Here is a 13,088-nt window from a genome sequence, read left to right as displayed (position 1 = left end):
AATGATTACAAGCTCGCAGTGTATTACAAGTAAATTCATAGTGAAAACTCTCTGTCATCCTATTATGAACCCTGAAAAGTTAACCCTTCTTACGTTGTTTCCAACCCCTTTTATAGGAAAATTACATTAGAGCTACCACTATGGTGCTGGCTATCCCTTCCCTATCCCTCAAATGTAGGGAAAGGATGGCACATGGAAGGCAAGCTTTCTATGGAGGCGCTTCATCCCTTCCCTACATTACACGGCTACTGAGTAGACGTATAAATAGTGCCACACTGTTATTGAGTAGCCGTAGTAGTCAACTCATTGACTTGACTATTATGGCTACTCAGTAGCCGTTTGGTAGTTTTAGTCATCAGAAACCTGCTCGGGCTCCCCACTTCTTCTTCTTCTCTAATTTTTCATCCTCTCAAGACCCTTTCGAACCCCCCATTACCCCCTTTCGATTATCATATTGATTCATTGCGATTCTGTGGCTTAAATTAAAAGGATTTGATCGTTACTCCAAGGTGAAACAAATTCATTCTTCAATTTCGAATTTCATCCAAAAAATTATCTAAGGTGAGTGATTCTAATGTTAGGGTTTCAAATAAATTTGATTTTGATTTCGAATTTGATTTTGATGAAATTGTAGATATTAGGTTGGTTAGGTATGTAGTATGCAATTCAATAATGTAACTAAAAGATATATTTAGTGAAAAATCCATGATTAATGTAGAAAATTTATGTTGAATGAAATGTTTCTAAACTAGCATATCAATGTATAAAATTGATTGACTTGTATTTATGTATGGTATACACAAATTGATATTGTTTTTGTTGTTTGCAAAGGTACATAATGAGTCTAATGTGTTCTTATGTGAGAGTTAAATATGGAATCTATTTGGATTCCTCTAGTGATGAAGAAGAGAAAGCTTTGCTAATGTTTACACAATTATGTTTGGATGAACGATTGCGTATTATTAGACAACCCATACCAAGGGAGGTACATACACGTAGTATAATAACGAGTGATCGAGTGTGGCATGATGCCAAAATGATGAATGATTATTTTACGCCTGGAACTGGTTATACCTCAAGACAATTCAAACAACGTCTAGGCATGATGGAAGACTTATTCGAGAAATTGTTAGGAAAATTGCTTGAGGTTGATCCAGAATGGCATCAACGTCCAGATGCAACCGGTACTACGGGGAATTCTCCGCATATGAAACTAGTTGTTGTGATGAAATATTTATGCAAAAGTACGCCAGCTGATAGCGTTGATGATTACACTCGTATGGGTGCAACTAAAATATACATGTATCTAAAAAGATTTTGCCACACCATTTGCATGAATTTTGGAGAAATATATTTGCGTGAACCCACTCCTGAAGATGTTCAGAGGTTGCTACAAGAGAATGCGGACCGAGGTTTTCCTGGAATGCTTGGTAGTGTTGATTGTATGCAATGTCCATGGAAGAATTGTCCGGGAGCTTGGCAAGGAACTTACCGGGGTAAAGATAAAGAGAGTAGTTTGGTATTAGAGGAGGTGGCATCATACGATTTGTGGTTTTGGCATGCTTTTTTTGGAATGCCTGGATCCAACAACGATTTGAATGTGTTGGCACACTCTCCTCTTTTTGATAACATGCTAAAGGGTGTAGCACCTCCATGCAATTATGTCACCAATGGTCACCAATACAATATGGGTTATTTCTTAGCCGATGGTATCTATCCAAAGTTGACTACAATTGTACAAGCTTTCTCCCAGACATAGGACATTCCCGACTATGTGAGATTCAACAAGTATCAAATGGCTAAAAGAAAGGATGTCGAGCGTGCTTTTGGAGTTCTCCAGGGTAAATTCAGAATTGTCGGATCTCCATGTAAGTATTGGCATCAACCTGACTTGAACCTAATTATGAAATGTTGTCTTATTTTACACAACATGATTATCGAGCATGAACGTCGGGATACGGATTGGGGCAGAGTTGTTCCTGTTCCGCTTCTGGAACCTACCATTAATGGTCGTGTATTTATGTCATCTCTGAAAAACCTAGAATTACACCTACAACTAAGAGATGATCTTGTCAAGCACATAGTTGCGCATCCTGGTAAAGGAGGTCAGGCAGGGGACATGTCTAGTTTGGAGGGTTCAGATATGGAATACGTGGTACTTCCATCATCAGAAGGAGATCATGATGATACAGACTTAGATGAAGAAGTAGTTCCTGGTCAAACCGAGGATGGAGCATTTGATTATTATGGGGATTACAATGATCAAATTCCGGATGACTTTGAACATGCAGTTCAACATGTATATGGATACGGTCATGTGGGAGACCAATATGAACATGATGGAGATGAAGATAATTCTGGCAATGAGGAGGATTATGACGATGATGGGGACGATGACGAGGACGATGATGATGACGAGGACGATGATGAGGAGGAGGACGATGATGATGAGGATTCTGACGGTGACGAGGAGGTTGCGTACGATGATGAGGGTATGTATGATGAGGATGATGTTGAGGCATATGATGTATTTCAATGTTGTTGTGTTTTAAGATTTCGAATGTTACATGCATATGTAATACCATACTTTAATTTTTTTTTGGGCTTCAGTTATGTATGCAAATGATTAAGGTTTATATTTGATGGCATATGGTTTAAATTATTTAAAAGTCCTTCTATAGTATATGGATATGTGGATATGTATACATATCCATGAAATCTCTTTGAATAGTATACAAATTAGTATACTTATCCGTGAAATCCCATTGTACAGTGTATGCATATGGATACTCACCATGTATAAAGGATTCACATATTATTTACCAATGAACACATTAGTTCGAGCAACTCTATTCTCTTCTCCATCTTCAAACTGTAAACACTTATTTTTGTCCAAGTTATTATCTACAACACTTTTCTTTCTTAATTATGGTCGGTTTAACTCTGGAGGATGATGAATTGATAGTTACTTTATGGGTTGATGTTCATCTAGAGAATGAAGAAGAAGATGAACAACTAAATAACACAAATCTTTTAGAGCAGTTGCTACAAAGGTTGACTATACATAACGGGAATCCTAATGAAAGAACGGTTAAGTATCTGAAAAGAAGGTTAAACATTATCACTTCAGACGTGAAAGTATATGTATCGACACATAGATCCTTATATCTATGGAGGGCAGCAGTACCATCGGAAATTGTAAGAAACTTACCGGTTACGTATCCAACAATTTTTTGTGTATGTGTACTGAATTGTTGAATAATTGAATTGTGAATTGATGTTGTTTTATTTTTTTTGTAGGAGCATTCTTCTTTGGATACTTACTTAAAAAATAAGGGGAAACCTTTTACATTTTTTAACTGTTATGTGATTCTAAAAAACGGTTTCTCAGAGTATAACCCTTCCCTTTTTGAAGATTCACCCTATGAATCATCAGATGAAGAATAAAGAATTTAAATAATGAGAGGTTTTGTGGGTATATCTCTCTGTAAACCCTCACGAGACATAACTCGTCCAATATCGCATATTGGTTTAAATGCTGGTTGCACATTCTTAATGTAATCGTTAGTCATTTGAATATGAAACTAACTATTATTATTTATCGTAGAAGCACGTTACATCATGTTGATAAAATTTAAACTCTTACAACAACACATACTAATTATAAAAAAACACCTTACATCAATTGATATTCAAACTCTTGATCAAACTAAATCGTAACAACACTTATTCAGCCCATGCCACCGTTTGACAGTCAAGGATTTCCAGTAACGTTTTCCATATGTTTTCTTTGCACTAGACCGGTGAAATTACAACCCTCAGTTTCACAGAGAATCCCCTTGGTGCATTCAAACTCAACCTTTCCTTTTAGTTTGAAGTTCTTGCAGAGTTCGTCAACTTTTTCTTGTTTGATTGCATCTTTCATTGCATCCTCCAAACATTATGCTTCTTCAGGACATTCAGCATACTCACATTCCAAATACCTTATCTTCTCCGGTATCAACTCTTTTACCTTCCTAGTGCCAGTGCAACCTCGTTGTGGACATTTTGTATATATCCATGGGCATTGAAACAGATTATGATTATCCATGAAACAACATGGACAAACCTCTTTCGCTTCCACACATACTATTTGTTTTCCTTTTCTACTCGAACTGTTAAATACATGATTGATGTTTATATTTGAGAATGAATTGAGATTTATGTTTGTTAGAAAAAATATTCTATATTTATAGAAAGAAATATATAGCCGTTGGACACCAGTTCTAAGAAATAGATCCGTTGGACTCGGATGTTGAGAAAAAGAGCCGTTGGGCACGACTTCTAAGATAAAGAGCCGTTGGGCACGAATTCTAAGAAGTAGAGTCGTTGGGAACGATTCCTATATAAGGAAGATAACACATTCTTCTTTCCAGCATCAATCTACCCATTCTTCTTTGCATTATCAATCTACCCATTCTTCTTTGCAGTATAATTCTACCTATTCTTCTTTGCATTCTCAATATTTGAGGAGAAATTCAAAGATAAACATCTATTCAATGGCAAATCGATCAAAAACTACCAACTCAGTTGAAGAGATTCTTAGAAGATGCAAACGAAGCACCCAATCAAGTGTTGCCATGGAAATAGAGATATGCAAAAGAGGAGATCAAGCTTCTACGAAAGCAACAATGTCTTCATCACCTACCAAATTTATTAACAAGATGGATGAAGTGTTAAGCAAACGGAAATGGGAGAAAGAAGAAACCAAACATTCATTATCCGTTGTGATACAATACGAAGAAAAGCTCAAGGCAGAGAAACGGGGTCAAGAATAAATGCAGGTGAGGGCTAGGTTAAAGGATGTTGAAGAAGAGACTGAATGGATTAGAAACTTTTACCTTTTGAAGGATGATTTTCCAGAAGATCCTAATGATCAAAATGTATTTTGGATTAATGTTGGTTGGGGTCCTTTCGTTAAACCGACGGGCAAATGACCACGCTTTAATTATAAACCATCCCACATTTGTTCAAGGACAAATCATGTTATGAAATTGTGCATCCAGTACAATGAGTTTCCTCGTAGGTACATAAGGGACAGGTCCGCTGCACAAGAGGCTTATAAAGCCTGGAGAGGAGAAAAGTTTTATCATATCGAAGAGGCAATGATCGTTGAATCTCACACCAAGAAAAATAATAACATGTAATGTATTCGGACCTATCGTGCACCACGTTTAGAAGAGTGATACCCGCTTAATGAAGTGATGCTGAAGTTATTAATTTTAATCGAATGATCTATTGTAATTTTTTTTTGGTACGTTATTAATGAACATTAGTTTAACAAAGTGATAATGAAGTTATTTATTTGAATATGAAAATCGTTTCGTTAGAACACATTCAAACCTTTTATTAATTCAAACGACAATTCAAATTAATTTAGACAACACTTTTAAAATTTAGATAACAACGATACTAACACCAAATTTATGACAACACTTTTAATTTAAACCTAGACTAGAAATTAAAAACTAAACTCAATAAAAGATAAAAACACTTGAGATGAATTACGTCGTCATCTTCTGAATCTTCAGCGCTGATTATATTCATCCCCTTCAAGATCTTCTTTTGCTTGTGTCGATAATATATTTTTTCGTTGGGAGCGAATTGACTAAGGTCCATAGACATTATTGCATTGTCTTGATCTAAATTCATTTGTTGTTGATGCATTTGATTAGTCTGTTGATGAAGATTTTGCAAATTGAGTTGTTCTTCCACTTGATAACTCGGTTGCTGAGTATACTCCAAAATTGTTTGGTATTGGGATTCTTGTTCCATTTTCATTTTTTCCTTCCTTGATCGCGTTTCCTTAAGATACTCCAAAATACTAGCACTTTGTTGATAGATCCTATCATCTTCCATCTTAACCGAATATGTTCCCTCATCACCTTCTCTAAATATACCTTGCTCACGATCCTTCTTCTGCCTGGCTAGCATTTTGGCTTTTTTGGCTCCTATAGGACGTGCATTCTCCTTGTATTTCCAACGAGTCTCTCCATTAGGGAACTTCACTACCATCTTCGTGTGATACAAAATTACGATGATTATTAAACAACTCACTGTTTTGGCTAACAGTGAGTTCATAATTATATCCAGGGACCTTTTCTCTAAACAATTCATAACATGCATCATACTTGAATGGTTGGCCTGTTTGATCCTGAAATTGCTTCCGACCATCTTTTGTCTGAAAATTTATGTAACAAACATTAATGAGATTACTATTATCACCAACTATATGGAAAAACTTAACAAATTAATACAACTTACCAAATCTTCGTGGCTCGCACCGCTTTTGGTTTGCCGATATATAGCGTTAAAAATGGACACAAATTCTTTGACATCTTTTTTTATAAACCTCATATTGGTTTTCAAGTCTGACCAATCTCTTTCATATGGATTGTCGTTGCGTTGGAAAAAAATTTGGTGAATACGTATCCAAAACATAGCGATTTTTTGTCCCGAACCCACAATTTCATCCATATTCACATAAATAAATGCAGTAGTAAGATCAATCTCTTCTTGTTGAACAAAATTAAGAACCATTTTGAATGAAACTAAAAAATTGAAACTTGAGTAGTACAAGATAAATATAAAAATCAAAGAGGTAGAGTAAGAAGAAGAGAAATAAGAAATCAATTGATGTAAGAAAAGAAATTGATTTGGTGTGGTTTGAGTAGAGAATTAGAGTGGTATTTATAGAGCATTTTGGAAAAATGACCGCTGGGATCCGACGACGGAGAAGATAGAGTCGTTATTAATGATGGATGGTTAGGATCGGGTGTGAGAGATGTGTCAATGAGAAAAGGTCAAACAAATAATTTTACGAAGCGGCTACTGAGTTGCCGTGCAAAATGCTACTGCTACCGAGTAGCCATATCAACGATTATACGGCTACTGAGTTTTCGTAAAGCAGAATTTCACACGACAACTCAGTAGTTGTGTAATTTCCCTTCCCTACAACTGTGATCAGATGTGATCATCCATGTAGGGAAGGAGGGTCATATCCCTACATAAGTAGGGATTTGGGAGACCATGGGGGTTGGGTTTTTGGATTTTCGAGGAAAATTGAGGGATAGGGAGGGGATGAACCCCTCCATAGTACTAGCTCTTAGTGGATGAACCCCTCCATAGTACTAACTTCCTTGCGGAAGGATTCATCTTCGTCGTCTTCTATCTTCGCTAGGTTGATTCGCCAACCATTCCTTGTTAGAACTGTCGCTATCATTCTTCGTGTCGTCGTATGACATAGCACCACCTGTCCCGTCAGACGGTAGACTGCCATACAGACCGTTATGACTGCTCTGCTCGCTCGTTAAATGGGCAACTACCAAATTCGAACCTGGTCGCATATTTCTTGTTAATGCTTTACATGTGTCTTGATCTTACGCGGTGGGTAGATATATCGAAAATGAAAACGATGCTTTAAATAATGTATTCAGTATATATCACGAATTTGGCTTTCACGTATTTGAGTCTTGCGATGCGAACACGTGGCGATGTGACTTTCTGTCCACGTAACCTCAATTCAATTTCTTCTTTGTATATGAAATGATATACTTAAATATAAATCTGATTTACTGACGATCCGGACCTAGGTTCACCGCCAAAACCATACTACCAACCACGAGTAGTCTTTCATGGAAAAGCTCAAACAAATGATTTAACAGTCAAATCTATTAAAACTTGTCTTTTTCATTTTTATTTTTCTTATAAATGATTCATCAAGTTAGGATAATCGGATTAAGTAAATTCCGGGAGTTTGTTAGTGTATGTATTGAGCACCGCCAAAGGGGAAAATATGATAAAACGTTTTGCCAGTGACATAACTATCCTGACAAAAATAACTGCAAATTTGTAATGAACGGTTACCTTAGTTGCCGAGATGAAGATGAAATCCTTAGGCCTTGATGGATCAAAGAAAGCTTGTGCCTTATCATAAGCAGCCACCTGCACAAATACAAGAAATGCAAGTATTTATTGTTTGAGCTAACACGACAAAAATCCAAGATTGTTGTAAGAATTAAGGAATGTGCTGCTAAACGGGAGGATATTTAGTCGTTCAAGTCCTGGAGCCATACCGAGCACCTTATTTCCGTGATCACCACCGTATAGGAGGTCCCTTTTCTCAATAGGATGACTTATACCAGCAGGGTCTCAACCCACAAAGTAAAAGACGGTTCCTACATTCATCCTGAATCCGGACCCGGATCCGGACCCTATTTATAAAGGTCGGATCCGGATCCTAACGGTTCCGGGTCCGGTTCCTATACTTGTGGATCCAGAACCGGATCCGTTTAAATACCCGGATACCCGCCGGTCCCGGGTACTCATTGGGTCTTAAGAAAACTATTAAAAAAACCTCAAAAACTTAATATTTGTCTCTTTTTGGCTTGGAGTTAAATAACTTTTATAAAATTTATTATTATTTCTTATTAATGTACTAAATAAAGATTAAATGTAAGAGAAAAATTTAAAACGAGTAAAATATCAAAGCTAATAGCAAAAACATGAATAAAAATATGAATAAAAAGGTACCCGATACCCCCGGGTACCCAACGGATATTACCTATTTGGACCCGTTTAGATTCGGGTAATTACCCGTCGGGTCCTAAGTTGCTAATGGGTCCAACTTTAGGACCCGGAACCGGACCCAAATCTACCGGATCCGGTTCCGATTTCGGATAATGGGTACCCATTGACATCCCTAATAACATACAGTATCAAAGGTTTCTTTCAAATAAAATTGAATATAAGTACCAAGGTTCTTGTATAAAATAGAGCACATACAGGCTACAGCAACTACCGAGAACTGTCGTAACAATCGACGAGGACTTTCCACCCACAATGACATTGAGGTATGACGCCATAGGATCTTCTCTGTTTATTTACAAATGTTTGTCTGGCCCAATAATTGAACACAACAAATTATACAATAATTTCACCCCTTGTTTTTCCAAATTGGAACAGCGGGAACGTTGTCTCTGTAAAAAGAGACATGGTAATCAAGTTGGACGTTGTTATCTATGACATCACTTTTTTCCTTAGCGGACGTAGTTTATGGAACTGTTTAATTACTTATTGAAGTGAAGTCAATTAAGCAACATATATAAAGTCTCGACTCTTATCCATGCACAGTATACTATAACCAAGTTTCATGAAGATCTAGTTAATGAAAGTCAATTATAAGGTCAAGTCAAGATAACTTTAGGTGGAGAGACCTCGAGTCTTTTTTAGTTATAATGGCCAAAATGTTATTATCTGCTTCTCAATTTGTTGATTATCCTTCAGACCAGAACTAAGGAAGACATCCCAGTCTATCAGATAGAGACTTCGTAAATACGTCACATAACAACAACCAAAACACGTAAAAAGACCGAACTAAATGAGTTAGTGGATGATACTTGATTCCACATTGCTCAAACTAACATCTATGAGTCACCTAATTAGTAACTAGAGTTGTGGAACAAGAGATATGACATTGTGACTCTTTGTGTCAGTATGTTTTCGTGTGGAGGGAAGATTTAGGCAGCGTTAATTACATAACGCACACACCATTAGATCGATGCGGGCTGAATATGGGTGGTGAGGTACCAACTAGAATCTTTTTTTTTTTTTTTTTTTGAACAAAATCACATTCATACGGTATATATTTATTTTAAGAAACGAATCCTAGTTTAATTGTTTTTTTTTATCGATAAAGAAAAGATGCACTGATAAAAAAATAGAACGTATAAAAGAATTATACCACCCTAGTCAGAGTACCAAAAAAAGAAGAAAAAAGTGCTCAAAACAAGCTAAGAGCACTCGAGCAATATCAAAATAAATTTTACACCGACTTTTCATAATTTCATTCGAATCAATATCTTCAAACTCCTTGAAAGCAAGGGACCAGGTAAACAAGACATAGATTGCCTTGTGAGCAACAACAACAGTATTATGATTATTATTAAAGATTCTATTGTTTCTTTTCTTCCATAAGCACCAAATGACTGTTGTTGGCACCAGTTTCCAGATCTCACTTTTGACACTGTCAGAGAGACAGAGTTGTCAGGCTTGAATTGCAGGAACTACATCTTCTGGCATTGCATAAAGCCATTTCAAATTTGCAGACATTAAATCCCAAACTGACCTTGCAAATACACAATGAAGAAATAAATGAGAAGTATTCTCAGGAGCAGCACAGAAGAGACAATTCTCTGGCACATTAATCCTTCTTCTCAACAACATATCTCTTGTTGCTAATCTTCCATGAACAATTAACCAAAGGTAAAAACCAATTTTTGGAGGGCACCTCAAGCTCCAAATATAAGTGAAAGCAACAGAATTTTGATGTGCATCATCCATAGATAGATTGTCATACATTGTCTTAACTGAAAAGATCTTTTTTTGAAGTGAAAGGCCAAAATAACTCATCTGCATGACCCAGATTGAAATTGAAGGACTGCAAATCAGCTAGAAGAAGATTTAACTCAGTTCTTGCTGCATCATTAATTCTTCTAGGAATTTGAAAATTCCAGATAACCACATTGCCAGTTAACTCACCATAGAAGCTACAGGAGATTGCTTAGCCCTGGATAAAGCACAGAGATTTGGATAATAAGTTTTAATAGGATTTTCATTTAGCTAGTTGTCATGCCAGAATTTCACTAAAACTCCATCATTTACTTTAAACCTGACAAATTTTAAGAAACTTGAATTAGTCTTCATAATAGCTCTCCACACAGAATCACCAACACCATACTTCTCATCAATTATTTGCTTCCACAGGACATCATCTTCATTTGCATATCTCCGTGACCATTTTGAAAGTAAAGAATGATTTACTAGCTGCAAATTCTTAATACCCAAACCTCCAAATTTTTCTTCTTGCACAGAGCATTCCATTTAACAGGGTGAATCTTTTTCTTCCCTTTATTGTCACTCCAAAGGAATTTTCTCATAATTTGTTCAAGCTTTCTCAACACAGAAAGTGGAATTTCATAAAGAGCCATGTAATAAACTGGAAGACTAGCAAGAACACTATTAATTAGTGTAATCTTACCTGCTCTTGAAAGAAGAGGTTTCATCCAACCATGCAATCTAGCAATGAACTTGTCCGCCACTTTGTCCCATTTAGCTACACCTCCACATTTATCACCCAAAGGCAAACCAAGGTAAGTAGTTGGAAGAACACCATTATAGCAGCCAAGAAGAGAAGAAAAAGCATTCAAATCACCATCATATCCTACTCCAAAAATTTGACTCTTAGAAAAATTCATCTTCAAGCCTGTAAGCGTCTCAAAAGAAAGAAGAATGATTCTCAAGTTTTTAACTTGATCAATATCAGCATCCAAAAAGAGGAGAGTATCATCTGCAAATTCCAAATGACCAATCAACGAACCATCATTCTTTACTTGAAAACCAGAAAGTAAACCTTGCTCCTGACCTCTTAATCATGAAAGTTAAAGCTTCACCAACTAAAAGAAACAAGAAAGGTGAAATTAGGTCACCTTGTCTTATCCCCTTCTTGATTTTGAAATAACCAGTTGCACTGCCATTAATCAAGACTGAAAACCTTGTGAATTCTACACAACATCTAATCCACTGCCTCCAATTGACTTCAAAACCCATTAGCTGAAAGATTTCATCCAAAAAACCTCAATTCACATTTAAAAGGATTTTTCAAAATCCACTTTACATAAAATACTTGGCTTTCCACTTCTCAATCTAGAATCAATTAGTTCATTAGCAATTAAAACTCCATCTAAGATTTGTCTCTTTTTAACAATGGTAGTTTGATGCTGAGAAATAATAGTAGGAAGCACTTGTTTAAACCTTTCTGCTAAAATTTTAGAAACAATCTTGTAATCCCCATGAATGAGACTAATTGGCCTCAAATCTTTAATTTCCTCAATGGATTCCTTCTTTGGAATTAGAGCAATGAATGTATTCTTCAATCTCCAATCAAGAAAAGATTTAACCTATAGTTCTCTGACAATATTGAGAAAATCATGCTTAATAAAATCCCAACATAAGAGATAAAATCTTGCAGGGAATCCATCAGGACCTGGAGCTTTGTTTTGCCCCAAATTCTTAATTGATGCCAAACATTCTTCCTCATCAATGTCCCTTTCTAACCAAGTACAAAGATCTTCAGAAATAGTAGGAAAACTCATACCTTCCATGTCAACTGTTCTTTGAGATTGAGATTGAAAAATATTCTGAAAAAAGTCCACAATGCCAGTCTTGATTTCATCCTCATCAGCAGTAAGTGTGTCATTAACTTTGATAGAGCCAATAAAACTTCTTCTCCTCTTATCATTTACAATTCTATGAAAGTATTTAATATTATGCTCAAATTCCTTTGTGTGAGTGATTTTTGCTCTGCTCCTTAGTTTTCCAGCTCTTAAAATTGTTAGTTTGCAGTATTCTTGTCTTTCTGCAGCTCTCTCCTCCCATTGAGTCTCAGTGAGTCCATTATTTGCATTCTCCAAAGAATCTAGATCAACGAAAATATCCTCTAACTTTTCAAGTCTCGGCTCAAGATCCCCAAAATGCTCTCTACTCCACTCCTTCAACTTTGGCTTTAATAGTTGTAACTTTTTGCAGAAAATAAAACATGCACTTCGTGTAATAGAAAAAGACAACCACATTTGTTTGAAAAAAGCAATAAAATTGGGGTGAGAAAGCCAGAAAAAATCACAGCGAAAGGGAGAGGGTCCATGCTTCACTCCTTCACAGATTAATGCAATTGGATTGTGATCAGAACAGGGTCTAGCAAGAGATTGTTGTATGACTTTAGGGTAAACATTTTCCCAGGAAGAAGAAATTAGAATTCTATCAATACGGCTTTTAATACTTTGAGATTGATTGTTTGTCCAAGTATAAGTAGCACCCAAAAGAGGCAGATCAATAAATTGATACTTGGAAATGAAACTATTGAACCTTTTCATGCAAGAAGTATAATCCCCTCCTGAAGATCTTTCATGTATGAATATTATCTCATTAAAATCCCCTCCAATAACCCATGGAAGCTGCCAAAAACATCTAACCTCTTCAGTCTCCCTCCAAAA

The 13,088-nt window shown here is 36.2% G+C and overlaps 2 protein-coding genes across 2 annotated transcripts; both read left to right on the top strand.

The window, feature by feature from the left end:
* The first annotated feature begins 838 nt into the window (after positions 1-838).
* On the top strand, positions 839-1,759 carry LOC113342425. Its single transcript, XM_026586982.1, has one exon. It carries the CDS (start codon positions 839-841, stop codon positions 1,757-1,759), a length of 921 nt encoding a protein of 306 aa, XP_026442767.1.
* A 36-nt stretch (positions 1,760-1,795) lies between these two features.
* On the top strand, positions 1,796-4,817 carry LOC113342423 (nonsense-mediated mRNA decay protein 2-like). The gene is made up of 2 exons (XM_026586981.1): positions 1,796-2,527; positions 4,470-4,817. The coding sequence occupies exons 1-2, from the start codon at positions 1,796-1,798 to the stop codon at positions 4,815-4,817; spliced, it is 1,080 nt and encodes a 359-aa protein (XP_026442766.1).
* The last annotated feature ends 8,271 nt before the right edge of the window (positions 4,818-13,088 follow it).

The sequence above is a fragment of the Papaver somniferum genome, unplaced genomic scaffold, assembly GCF_003573695.1.
Source record: "Papaver somniferum cultivar HN1 unplaced genomic scaffold, ASM357369v1 unplaced-scaffold_41, whole genome shotgun sequence".
In the NCBI taxonomy this organism is placed as follows: Eukaryota; Viridiplantae; Streptophyta; class Magnoliopsida; order Ranunculales; family Papaveraceae; genus Papaver; species Papaver somniferum.
The sequence above is the reverse complement of the archived record's forward strand: the minus strand, read 5'-3'. Positions and strand labels throughout refer to the sequence as shown.

Excerpts from the sequence above, each read along its gene's own strand:
- LOC113342425 (XM_026586982.1), top strand. The coding sequence starts at position 839 with ATGAGTCTAATGTGTTCTTATGTGAGAGTTAAATATGGAATCTATTTG.
- LOC113342423 (XM_026586981.1), top strand. The coding sequence starts at position 1,796 with ATGGCTAAAAGAAAGGATGTCGAGCGTGCTTTTGGAGTTCTCCAGGGT. Across the intron at positions 2,528-4,469 it reads ATGATGTTGAGGCATATGAT|TATAATTCTACCTATTCTTC; the intron begins GTATTTCAATGT and ends TCTTCTTTGCAG.